At 43.2% G+C, this 13,985-nt stretch overlaps 1 protein-coding gene across 1 annotated transcript in view; it reads left to right on the top strand.

Moving 5' to 3' along the window:
* The window catches only part of SHTN1 (shootin 1), a 95,398-nt gene that overhangs the window by 76,042 nt on the left and 5,371 nt on the right, over window positions 1-13,985 (top strand). Inside the window, exons 15-16 of the mRNA XM_006754949.2 lie at window positions 704-824; window positions 5,065-5,248. Of these exons, the coding sequence (XP_006755012.1) occupies window positions 704-824; window positions 5,065-5,248 (305 nt within the window). The remainder of the gene's footprint in view (window positions 1-703; window positions 825-5,064; window positions 5,249-13,985) is intronic.

Below are 13,985 nucleotides of genomic sequence, written 5' to 3'. Positions count from 1 at the left end.
AGGAGCACAGCTCGATGGCATCTCTTGTTCCCTCCAGTATCTCTGGGCCGGAAGGACACCCAGTCACTGCCTCCTCTGTGAGGGTTCTGGAGCCACGATGCCAATGCCGGGCCCTTCCTTGCCTCCCTGCGGGAGTGTAACCCTTCCTCTTTCACAGTGAAGTCCTGGTGCAGCACACCTTTGGGTCAGGCCACTGGAGAGCATTGCGCGCCTCCTTTGGCAACTGAGGCACCAGGGTCATTCTCTGAAGAATCAGCTACACGTTTTTTAGGGCCACCAGGGTTTTGATTCTGTGGCATGTGGCTGCTGCCGTCTCAAGGTACGCTTCTCAGGTGAGTTCAGTATGTCCATCCTCTTCTCCACGCAACGGATCAGCACACATCAGAATCTTAATCATCGTTGTGCAGGTACCTTCCCGCCACTGAATTCCATGTAGTTAGCACATCCAGGGGTGTTCTTGTCCTGTTCTTTTGATATGAGAGCTAACATCTGACAGCTTCAGGAGCATCTTCTTAAATGAGCCAACGCTATGTATTGTTGAAGATATGCACATGAAAAAATATGTATATATGTAAAAGTTCATTTTATTTTCGAATTCCATTCAAATTCTGGTAATGTTTTGGTGGTTTTATTTTTTATGTTCTTTTGTATGTTGTGTTAAGCCATTATTAACCTTTTTCGTTTTGTTTTGTTTTCACTTTAGGGGACACTTAACAAATCCACTAGTTCCAGAAGCTTAAAATCCCTTCACACTGAGAGCAGCGAGAGTGAGTTAGAGAGGATTTTGCGTCGCAGGAAGGTGACGGCAGAAGCAGGGAGCAGTAGTAAGCTGGTTTCATTTCTCCACGGCGCTCTTCCTCTCTGCCTCTGAGCTCCCTTTTAACGTGCAGTTATCTTTTTGGAATCATTACCTAATATTTTTAATGTGAGTGAGAAGTACTGGCTGGTGACAGGTACTTAGGGATCTCTCGTAAGAACACTTATGTTACTTTTATTCACTGGCACGTTACTTATGTAGTTGTAGGTGTTGGGTCTGATCAGATCACTGAATGGATACCCCCTTCCTTAAGAACTGACCTTTAGACCACTTCACAACCAACATCCCCTTCAGCGTGACCACAATGTATAGTAGTTGCCCCAAAGTCCCCTCACCATTCCGGGTTTCGGCACCAAATGTTAGGGTCACCGAAGGAGGAATGCATGAAGCCAAAAGGGGTAAAAGTTATAAATGTATTGTTACATCTGCTAGCAGCAGGGCTGAGACCAAAATGGCATCAGCTCCGAGTGATGGGAGTCAGAGATTTTAAAGGACTCTAGGTGGGGTTTTTTCTGGGCGGAGGATTCTCTGGGCGGGTCCAGATCCTGGGAAGGTCTGGAGGGGAAGGATAATGGTCTTAGCAAGGGGAATGTGGTCTAAGCAAAAGGGAATGTTGGTTGTCAAGTGGTCTAAAGGTCAGTTCCTAGGGGAGGAGGTATCGTTATCGATTCAATTATTTGATCAGACCTAACAGTAGGTAATCAGGCTTTTATAGATCTGGTTTGCATCATGCATGATGACCTTGTGCAAAGACATTCAGGATGGGCTTTGGCAACAATGTAGTGTTGAGTACAGGCTCTGGAACCAGACAGCGTGAGTTCAAATCCTAGCTCTGCCATTTGCTAGCTGCTGGCTCGTACACAAATTACCCAGCCTCTTTGTGCCTCAGTTTCTTCATCTATAAAGTAAGATGAATAAAAGCACTATCTCATAGGATTATTCTAAGGATCAAGTCAGTCAATATATGAAAAGTGCTTAGCCACTGTGCCTGGCAGAGTCGGCACACGATAATCAGTAATCATAGTAGTAATTACACAGCAGTTACAATTGTAGAGAAATTGTCTTTGTTCTTCACAACCATTTAGTTTAGTGTCTCTGCCTGTGAGCCAAGTGATGAGAAATTCCAGCTCTGTCACCAACTCTGACCATCTGAGCAAGTCTTGAGCTCACAAGTTGCATTTGTGTCATGATACCCATGTGTTGGACATCAAAATCTGTTCCCTAACTAATTTGGTGTGTCTTTGTTTATTTATTTTTTTCCTGTTAACTGATCATGGGAATTAGCAGAAACCTTTCTGAGTTTTTTTTTCTTGAGGCCAGGAGGCTGGCTTTGAAAAACTGAAGTAAAATTAATCAGCAACTAGAGCTAATAGTCTGAATCATTTAGACTTAGTCCTGTGAACTCCCACCAGCTCAGCCCATTGTAACAGTTTAATTTGCATTTCCATCAAGTGTATGTCAAGTTTAAGTTGCTAGAGTATTAAGGATTTGGGTTCTTGATAAGCAGGCTGTGGTTCTCACATAGGGACTTACTCAAACAATTGAGTAAATTGATTTCTTAAACTGGAAGCAGCATACCACTGGCCAAACCATTACTATGAAAAGATGAAACCTTCGTTTCCTTCTTTAAAAAAAAAATCAGTTTTTTGTTTGGTCTAGAAATTTTGCTGTTACTATCCTATAAGAACCCCCTCTATCCCGCCCCCAAACAGCCACCTCTCAGCAAAGTTAAAGGCTGCCATAAGAGTGGGTTTTTTTTTCCCTCCTTAAGATTGGTGTACAAGCATTTAGCAGCCTCCATAGGAATCATTCATTTTGTGGCTTAAACCGTGCTGTGACTGTTCCAGCATCTCATCCTTAAAGCACTCAGGTAGCCACCGTTGATTGGTGGGACTTTGTGGATGACATTTTCGTGTTCTGCCAGTTTTGTATTTTGCCCCTGACCTTTTTGGTCCTCCAGAAACATTCTTAAACTCACTCATGAACTTGGTCAAACATGAAGCACTCACTATTTCAGAGTTAGTTTTCAACGGGAGGCACCAGGAAATAGTTTCATTTTAGTCAGTTTGGAAATGTGAATATTTCAAAATTTGGAGGAAGGTAGGAACATGTTTTATAGGCATGGCGAGACTCTAATTGGTTATTTCCACCAATATACAAATATTCAATGTATAATTCGAGGGAAGGTAGAATAAGATATGTACACATCCTGAGGGGAATCACTTGTAATTGAGCAGTTTTCTTTTGAACTCCCTAGTAGCCAAAGGGGGGGAGGGAAGGAAAAAAAGCCTACAAACTCTGTAATCTAGTAAAAGAAATAATATCTTTTTTAAAAAGATGGTACAGCTGTTATCTTAGCATCAAACTGGAAGAAGTATTTACCATGTAAATCTATTAATAAAGATGATGAAACGACAAGGGAAAATTCCAGGACAGAGAGGGGTGGGTTAGGAAGCTACTACATCAGCCCAGCTGCATGGTGGGAGCAAATTACAGAGGATGAGTTTGATAGGTTTGTGCCTCAGGTACACTTAACCTCTGGGATTTTTTTCTTCTACACACAAGCTAAAGGAAAGCTAAGTGCGAGGTCACAGAGTGGGGAAAGGAGGCCTCCAAGAGAAGCAGAGGAGCCTGGGTTTGCAGAACTCAGATCCCAAGGGCCAGTGAAGCACCTTTTTCTTTAGAATTTTTCTTAGAAAAAAAATAAGGGTTTTGTTTTGTTTTTGTTTTTTTTTAAATTGAGGAAGTGAGAGGAAGAGAGAGATAGAAACATCGAGGAGAGAGAAACATTGACCCACTGCCTCCTGCACACCCCCTACTGGGGATGGAACCCGCAACCCGGGCATGTGCCTGGACCGGGAATCAAACTGTGACCCCTGGTTCATAGGTCGATGCTCAACCACCTAGTCGTGTTGACTGGGCCTAGAATTTTCCTTTTGACCCTGATACTCGCTTGTCTTACCTGGACTTATGACCCAGCAAGCTGACATTTCAAAGAGCAGGGAGTGCCTCGTGGAAAACACTGGGCAGCTTAAACACGATGCAGTAATGATGATGATAATAATCTTACACATGAAGCATTTGTCTTTATTCCCTTTTGTAGGAAACATAAGAGCTCTGGCTCAGCTCACCCACTCTCCCTCCTTTTTAATTGGCTTCAGCCGCAGAACGAGCGGCAGGCGTTGGTGCATTCAGAAGCAGATCTTGCCTTCCGACAAGGACAGCTTGGTTAAAGCTATCAATGCTGCAGCCAGCAATTATCCATGGGCAGAACAGAGCTGCTCAGAAGCGACTCTCGAATTCAGCTTCACGTTTATGTTTTCAAGAACTTTCTGAATCTTTCTGCCCTCCCCTCTTTGCTCCCACATCCCCATGCAACATGGGGATTAGCACAGGTGGGAGGGAAAGGCCTTTTCAAACAGAATATTCAGAATCTCGAATCTCTTTGTTTGCAAAGGATTTCTTTTGCAGTTTCAAGGGAAAAAAACATACTAGAATCTCGCTTTGAAAATAAACTGCCTAGGACAGTATCTTTCAAACTAAAGACAGGAAATAAGTCACGATGGAGCGTAGCTTCAGTGCCCAGAATGTTTAGGTTGATGTGCCAAAAACTAATGTCGCAAGCCCTGCGAGAGTGTTTTTCATCCTGTCCCAAAGGGCAGAAAAGCCAAAAAGCTAACCAGCCAAACTCTTTGCCACTTAATTTCTATAATCCCGTGTCTGTATAGGAACAGGAAATAAGTCCACTTTACTTCTCAATCACATTAAAATGAAAATGTTCATAAACGCTGTTGAAGGCTTAAGGAGTCTTCCATGGGCCTTTGAGAAAGATCCTCTTGACATCGGTCCACTTTGTGTTTAACACGCAGAGCTGAATTTGGGGAGGAATTAACTCTTGAGAGGCCACATGGTTCAAGGAGGGCTGCCAGAAAGCCATATTCTGAGAAGAAAAGAGTCTTCGCAGGTCCAGTATTTTTTAAGGACTCCGGTCAGTGAGGGAACCATGGCCTGGGGTTCTGTGGTTTCTTAAAGGCCTCTACCCAGTTTCTCAGCGTGGTCCGGGGGCATTGCGTAGTGCCACGAAAGCAGAGCAGATTCCTCATAGAACCATTTTTACCTGCTCTGGAAATCTTAACAAAGCTTGGCCTTTTCACTTCCTGCGGGCTTTGCAGCTCATCTGTTTTCAGTACCATATTAATCAACATCGCACAGAATGATTAAACTGGAGGTATGTGTTTGGTTTTAAGGTCCAACCGGGATATTAGCCACCTCAGAGTCCAAATCCATGCCGGTGTTGGGTTCTGTATCCAGTGTAGCAAAAACAGCCTTGAACAAGAAAACTCTGGAGGCAGAATTCAGCAGCCCAGCACCTGAGCCAGGTGAAGGGCCGTGTAAATTGGAAGGAGGCGCGAGTCCCAAGGTTACATTTCAGTAAGTAACGCTGCTCTTTACTACCTGGTGTGCAGAACAGTCTGTGATAGCTAACTCGTGTGTTGCTTTGCTTTCTTTCTCTTCAGAGAGCCTGTACCTGCTCTTCTTCCTCTTTCCGATGAGCCAATAGGCTCCTGGTTTGGAGGTCTCATTCTTATCCAAAGCAGACGCGTGTAAAGAGAATTCCTGCCCTAAACTGGTTTGCTAATCAGGTTCCTCACAGCAGGGTGAGCTGGGTGATCATTATTCAGCATCCAAAGATACCGAGTCATTCTTTCAAGATTAAATGCCTACATCATCCCTCTTAATGGTTCATGAGGAGCTGAAGAAGATGCTAGATCTTTCAGAAGAACTCCATCTTCCAACGTCCTTGAAGGGTATCTTTTCACAGCCTCCCTTTCTGGTGCTCACATAAAGATGTGCCTTAATATCTCTCTTACCCCGAGAATGAAAACATACCTTATAAACAGTTATCTCTATAGACTGGCTTGACAGTGACACTCCGGTCACCGAGTTAATCCTGCCACGGACTGTGTTTCGCCGGATCTGGTGGAGCATCGGTTTGTTTTATAACAGTGGCAGGCTCTTTTTGAAATTAGTCTAGTTTTGCTTTCCTTCTCCTGCCAGGATGTCAAGGGGTTTGTCACTTGAAGAAAAGGAAGAGGTGAGACGAATCAGATCAGCCGATTGTAATTATAATCACAGTTAATTAAACCTCTGATTTCCTGCTCTGTCAGGAGAGAAAGAGCCCTTTTTGTGCCTCTACCTGTTTTAGTTTAAAAGGTGAAGCCTGGACAAATGAAGTTGAAATTCAATTTACGTCTCTTTTTGCCAATTGGTATTTTCTTCCATTCTTGACTTTCTCATTGGTACTATTAACCTTTCCCCCTGACTCTCTTTTGGAATGAATGGCCTTCTTTGCTGATTTACAGTTTTATCTAATTTCATTGTGGTTTGGAGCACATTTTCTCCTGCAGTCATGCGTTGCCTTTCTTTTGACTGCATTTGAGCAGTTCTAACAGAAAGATGATCTATATGCATTCTTCATTTTTCCTGTTAAATTCGTTTAACACCTAATTTGACATCAGCACTCCGGCTACGTTTGAACCAGTATCCGGACACAAAAGCAATTTGGCTGAGACAAGTTCGTTTCTGAGAAATGCTTCAGTGTGTATGTGTATAGATTTTTCCCCCCCTTTACCATTTTACACAGATAATCTTAATCAGAAAATACTGCGACTCCTTCTTCCTTTTGTCTGCCTTTTATTCTCCAAAAGTAAGTGGAAATTACATTCCCAAGAAAGGAAATGAAATAATTGCAGGCCCAAGGTCTGCAAAACGTGTCGAATTGACAGTGAAAAGGATCCGCGTGTTGACAGACACAGTTGTTAGATGCCATAAAGGCCTATGTGAGCTCAATTTATTTCTCATCTTGCTTGTTCAATGACTGCTCAAGAGACACATTTCAATTTAATTTATCTACTTAAAGCGTTAATACAAACGCTCTGTGCTGCTGTATTAACTTTTAAACCTCGCACCCGAACGCTTGATTATTCAGTTCTTGACGTTCTTTAGCTGAAATAACAAATGCCATGTATTTTCATACAAGAAAGTCACTTAGGACAGAAGAGGGCCTTTCTGAAAAAAATCTGTTTCAGTACAATTAGACTCTCTAAAGGAATCCGCGTATTTTGTGTGTGTACGTGGTAATCATTCACTTCCCAGACGGGCCCACTTCATGTTGAAACCCAGCTCTGGAATGAGGACAAGAACTTGAACTTAATGTAGTTACATTTAAGCTTTACAAGGGAAAATTCGTGTGATTTGTCAGGATTCCTGGAAACTAGTCTCACTGCCAGGAAGGAGAAGGGTTATTTTCAGGGCTCTTTCTGGCTTCCTGTGACTTAGTGACTTCACTCTGTTATGCAAACCATAAGGTAGAAGCAGACCGCGCTGTCTTACCTCATATCATAGACCTGAATTGTCAGAGCACTTTGAAGTCGGATCAGCAGTCCAAAGTGAGATGTTTCCCTTGCTTTTCAAGGCCATCTTTGCACTCCTGTAATTGCATCTTTATGTTGGTCTGTGGAGAGGCCGCCACAGTGTTTCAGGTGAGTGGCACTGTCGGCTCTTGACAGGGAATCAAGGTCAAGGGAGGAGATTGACGACAGTAGCCTGGAGCACTCACATTATCACACGCACACCAGTCCCTTCCACTCGCTCCCTTCCCTCCTCCCCCCACTTTAGCCTCTCTGGCCAGGTATCCATCCACCCTTGCCCTTTCCTTTTGCTGTCCCCTCTGCCCAGAGCGCCCTTTTCCCAGCAGTGACGTGACCTATTATCTCATCTCCATCACTTCTTTGCTCAATGTCACCTTTTAAATGAGGCCTACCCTGACCACCCTATTTAAAATTATAACTCATCTTCCTCCACACTTTGATTCCTCCTCAACCTGCTCCATTTTTCCAACAGTTATCTTCTGATCCACTATGTGCTTTATTCATTATATTTAGTGCTTATTTTCTCCCTTCCGCTGCTCCATCATAAGCTCCATGAGGGTAGGATATATTTTTTTTTTTGTCTGTTTTGTTCTCAGGTGTATCTCAAACACCTGGAAAAATTCCTGCCCTGTGGTAGGCTCTCAGGAAATATTTGTTGAATAAATGAACACATGAGTACATTTTAGTGTCAACAAAACAGTAGAGTATCAATTAAAGTACTCAATTAACCAGCAACCCCCCATTATTCAACACTTACACATATTCATAAGCCAAATATTAGAGATTTTTGTTTGTTGTTTGTTTGGCCTATCTGGTCTTTTAAACATATTTTAAGTGCCTAGGAGTCATTTTCCTCCAGCTCAGTCTTGCATACCTTCTGCATCTTTGCACTTACACAAGATAAAGTTATCAGGGACAGTCAGTTGTAGAAGATGCAGATAGGCTCACTTCATTAGCCTCGGGTAGACAAGAAAGTTTTCTAATCTAAGAAAGGTTGTAAAGTAAGAGTAGAACCAGAGATATTTTCTGCATAAGATCCTCACTTAACCAGAAAATTAAATAACATCAGCTATTCCTGGAAAATTTTTTATTTTAATAAATTCTTAAAATCAATGTATGTTGTGTATTCCACATAATTGAGTAACTCCTGCCTGGCAAATTGTAGAGCTAGAGATATGTGCAGTATATGGATCTATTTCCTAGGGACTTGTGAGAAGGCAAGCCATACAGTTAGTACTTAATTACAAGGATTAAAATTAACATTTCTGTCACCAGCGTAAGCAAGGTGTTTTATTGTTGCGTCCACTTTCTGCTGTACCTCTTTGAGATAGCTCCATCTTTATATATATTGATTTCAGAGAGGAAGGGAGCGGGAAAGAGAGAAACATCAATGATGTTTTGAACTCCTGTAATTGATAAGAATCACCGATCGGCTGCCTCCTGTACGTCCCCTCCTGGGGATTGAGCCCGCAGCCTGGGCATATGCCCTTGACTGGAATTGAACCCAGGACCCTTAAGTCCATAGGCCGACGCTCTATCCACTGAACCAAACCAGTTAGGGCAAGGTAGCTCCATCTTTGATCTAGTTGAGCTTAGTGTCTATGGGTCATCATGTTTTGGGACATCTCTGTTATAATAGAAGTAGGGCAAGAGGGCCTTCAGGGTGGAGAAAGAGGAGAGCAGATCTGAACAGAGCTTTGCATCACAATCAGGCAGAGGTCCAAGAGTATCTTGTATTCTTGCCACCTTGCTTTTTCATCTCAACATCTAGATGTGACCCAACTCATCCATACTGAGCTTCATGCATCCATGTTCTCTATTTCTACTGATGACTTTCAGGAAGGTGAATATCCTCCTGATAGTTACAAATAAGTAAGCAGTCAACCTCAAAGATGGTTTTTCATTTAATCTAGTTTCAGTACCGCCATTAAACTTTGCTCCAAAGGCGAGAATCCGTTTGAAAGTGAACTCAAGTTGCATTGTACTTGGTATGATTTCATTGATTCCATAACTGTGTCCTCATCCCTTGGTCATTCTTGAAGATGCTTTTAAGCCACAATTGCCAGAGACTCTTCTAGTTAACACTTCTCTAGTTCATCATGCTGCTCTTCAATCTCAGATCTCCCCCAAACTCTAAGCTTTATCAAGCTCTTTTAAATTTCCTTTTTAACCACCAGATAAGCAGCTACCTTACCTTTTTGGTTTGGGAGGTCAAAGCAGGTCACATTGTGCCCTGGAAGATGCTTTTATTTAAGAAACAAAATTTAAGAAACAAAAACCCATGTAGTAATTACAGGAGTTCAATAAAAATTTTTTTTATTTCCAATGAAATCATTTTTATTTTAATTTGCATCTAATTTCTAGCTCTTGTGCCTCTAAATACATATGACTTTTGGCCGCACACAGATTTGTTTTTGTAAGAGTTCATCTTGTTTGAGCCATTAACTGAACACCAAGGGTTGTTGATAAAAGATAAATTTTAGATGTCTCTTGGTTAGTGTGATAGTCAAACATGTCTGAAGGAAAAAACAGAATTGCCTTTCAAAGGGTTTTGAATTAAAAGTAAGATTGGTTTGATCATTGTTTAACCTCTAACTGATCTCTTCAGTTTTGTTTCATTATCTCCAGGGCGAAGCTAATGTAGAAAAATGAAATTGAGAAGCCCTGCCTTTGAAATATGTCACCAAAGAGCAATTGAGACTCCTAACTTACTTTTAGGGAAACTTGGCTTAAAGTCTTCTCTCAAATAGTGATCTCAGCTAGGAATTAATTTGGTTGGCCATGTAACTGTTCCTTAAGGGAAGTTTGGTTCAGTAAATGGAAACTAGAAGCGTTCTTTTAGCCCCTGTGGTAGAAAGGTCATGTTTTCTTTCCTTATTCCCACCTCCACCTGCTCCTCATCTCCACCCTCCTTCTTCTCTTCTCCCCTTTTGTGCATGTGGGTGAAGGTGGGTGTACGCATGGGGGTGCGCGTGCTGCGCATGGTGTGGGGGGAGAATGGAGGGCCCCTTCTGTGCTTAGTAGACGTTTGTTTTCTGAGAAGAGACTGCTAGCTGGCAGAATGGACAGCGTGGAAGTTACTGCTTAATCTGATGCTCTTACACAATTAAAGGATTTTGTCTGCTCTCCACTGTAATCTTAGTACCGGCGAATTGTGTCCAGACGCTGCAGGAAACGGCTCTGCGCGGCAAAGCACAGCCACAAAGCTGCTCCCTGTGCGCCTGCCCACGGGCCATTAAGTTTTAACAACAAAATTAGCGGACAACTGGATGTTCTGGAAGTTGAGATCCCCTCACTTACTCTTTTTTTCCTGCCCCCCCCGAGGAGTTACCCTGGGGATTGGCCGGAAGATCCGCTGGGCAGTTTTGTCTCACACGTGTTCTGAGTTGCTGTACGGACAGCAGCTTCTTCCAGGTTAATTGTGGAGACTGTTACCCCCATGGTAAAGTTCTACTGAGTAAATCTCACAGTGACTGTTACAGTGCTGCTGAGTAATTCTCAGTTCTCTCAAAGAATTCATTGCCGTCTAACATTTGCCTCCAGTTGCTGCAAATACCTGTGATGTTAAGGGACTTAGCATAAAATACATCACTTCTGCATAGAGAACCAGATTGTAAGTTTTTAAAAAAACATCTTTCAGTAGTCTCTGTAGTGTTTGTGTTTCCTTTTATTTGCGTATAGTTGGGTATTTAATTTCTTCAAATAGAAGTAGCCGACTAAAACGTAAATGCAATTGCATATGTAAGGACAAATTGACCTAACTTCTGAAACCTGCTAGACACATTTCATCTGAAATCTGCTTGGTCATACAACTATATGAAAAGACGCACACAGAATTCTCTGTGACTTCCCCTCTTAAAAGAGAATTTAAAGTATACGATACAGTAAATTTAAAGAGGAATCTTTACAAATTTAAAAACATTGTTCTGAAAATCTAGAATTTAAATGGCTAGAGCTTAGCGCATGGCCCCTCTCTTGAGGGGCCAGTATTATATGTGGTAATTTTATGGAAGACTGTTAAGTCTCTTAAAATATTGCTTAAATAACACTCCCTTTTAATAGTCGGGATCTTTCAGGGTCCCTTCAAATGGTGCAAGATTACAAAAAGCTTTGAAGGTAACCCCCCAAAAGTGTGAGACATTTCCGAATGTTTGACCTAAAGTTACTCTTAGTTCCTGCATTATCAGTGTTGATTCTGTCGGCGAGAACGATCCAGTGTCCTGAGCCTCCGTGGGCCAGTGTATTTGGGGACGTGTAAGTGTCCACAGTCCGACTCCCACTAGCGGAGTGAAGAACTGGGGCGAGGCCTCGCGGCACGCCCCGGGCCTGCGAGGCCACCCTGCTAGAGCCCTGCACCGAAGAGAAAATCAAAGCTAGGAGGCAATATCCAAACCCCACCCTATGAAGCCTGGTGCCCAAGCACAAGTCAGGAGCCATTTCAGAAAGCAGCCACGTTTTCTCAGCCGCAGGGGACGGGGCGGGGCGGGGGGGGGGGTGAGACTTGCTGCAGGGGACGGGGCGGGGGGGGGTGGGGGGATGCACTTGCTGATAAAAAGGAAGAGCTGACTCCAAACCAAACCTGTACCAGAAGGATCAGAACAATCGCGAAGGGTCCTGCCAAAGCTGAACTTCACGAAGGACTCAACTCTCATAAGCGAGGAAAAACGCAGCATTCTAATTTTTCAAAAGCACATCATTGTTTGCATTCAATGAAATTCCTTTCAGAATCAACTTTCCACGTTCCAATTATGTTCAACAAATTCTAGCTAACATTTCGGCTGCAATTCCAATTAACTAATGCCCCAAAGAGCCCTAATCGACACGGTTCTGAGCTCAATTGAGTGCAATCAAAGCTCATGAAATGAAGGGGGAAATGCTTATTTCATGCAAATTCTACATATCACTCAGGCTTAATTTTACTGATAATATAAAGGTGGGACATTTTGAACATTACAGTGAATGAAACTTTTAAAGCGGCGAGAGTTATTTTATAAAATGCTCCCCCTGAAAAGCTGATTGCCAAACAGTCAAAAAATGGTCTGCGGCATAAATGCCAAGTTCATTTCTATTTCACTTCGGAGGTAACTATCTTTCAAATCGCAACAGCTGGACTATTTAACACAATCTGGTGAATCAAAGTCTCGTTCTTCCCTGGTCTCCCAGTGGGACGTCTGCATTAGTCGGTGGCAGCCATCCAACAAATGACGCACAGCCAGCCGGACGGTCTGAACTCTGTTTCATTTACAAGAAAAATGGATAAAGCCGCAATCATATTTACCACCTTCAAGGACGGAAAACGGCAAGATTTAAATCTGTCTTTATCAAGTAGTTTCCTGGGGAAACTCCAGCGAGGACGTCAGTTTCATAGTCCCCCTTGTGTAAAAATAAGAAGTCTTACTTTCCCCCCACCCCAAACCCCTCCCACAGTTACAACAGTGGCGAAGGGCTGTAGCATTACTCTTGTTCCCTCCAGACACCTGCTTTTCTGGAGATTTTAATACACTTGTCCACAGTTTCCCCAAATACACTTTTAAACATAGAATGACACTGTCTGTATTACTACCAATTCTAATAGTTTCAGCTGTCACGCGGAGCCCATTTCTTTGAGCTTGGTGTACTTTTTAAAACCCCATTTTAGCTCAAAGAATAAATGAGTTTGTCCATTCGGGTCAGCTTCTATGAAGGAAAAACAGCTGCAGTTTTTAATGATGAAAAGTAAGTGTTGGACGAGAGAACGCTGCCACGTTTGACGGTCGGACCTCAGGTCTAGACGTGCATCTGCCCGCCCAGTGAACAAGAAGTCCTCACAGGTGACACTGGCTGGCAAGGCCGTGTCCACGCTGAGCAGTATTTGCGGTTGTGCCTGGCATGTGCAGTTGTAGGGTGGCATAGATTGGAATATTGTCTCCTAGCTTTGGTTTTGCTTTCGCCTTTTGTCTTGAAATAGCCCTTAGGCAAATGATCTAAAATGACCTGTAAAAATATCTATTTGAATGGATCATAAATGACTTACTGGCACGCTGTGGTGAGAAAAACAAAACCAAACCCGGCAAGAAGTCAAGATTCCACAACTTCAGTCCTGTTTGCTCTGAAAAACTGGTTTGCCCTTGGACAATCACTTCACTGCCTTCTTTGGGGTCTTTGTTTGACAAGTGAAAAGGGACCAGGGACCCCTGTCAGCTCCGGCACCCCAGCTTTGAGTCTTGCTTTGCCTCACCTGCACCATTCAAGTGGACTTGGCGATCTTGCGGGATACGGGAGGTCTCCCATACTTTTGGTGAGGACTGAGTTTTAATGCCTCATTTGTGGTCATTGCCCTGAGCCGGAGAGTGAAAGGAGAAAAGTTGAACAGAATAACAATACTATCTTGCAGTTCCTGTTGGATGGTTGCATTGGAGGGCCTGGGGCTTTCACCTGCGGGGGCAGCTCCCTTTGAAAGCCACCAGGACAGTTGCCTAGAGCAAGGGCCTGGGTTCTGGGAACCATCACCGACCAGGCTCTCTCGCTCTTCCCGGGAGATGGGAATGGAGCTGGAATGCAGCCGAGGAGGAAGAGCCCTTATAGCCAAAGGAGCCCTGAGCAGCTCCCAGGGGAACCAGGAATGGACCCCATGGCAAACCAGGAAGGACTACAAGTCACACCCACACATACAAAACCCACATGTGTAAAAAGCTTGAAGGGATGGACGTTACATTTCCATATCTGAAAGATGCCCCTGCGAACAGGGATTATGAAAG

Source organism: Myotis davidii, unplaced genomic scaffold, assembly GCF_000327345.1.
Source record: "Myotis davidii unplaced genomic scaffold, ASM32734v1 scaffold72, whole genome shotgun sequence".
Taxonomy (NCBI): Eukaryota; Metazoa; Chordata; class Mammalia; order Chiroptera; family Vespertilionidae; genus Myotis; species Myotis davidii.
This window is presented reverse-complemented; position numbering and strand designations above follow the sequence as displayed.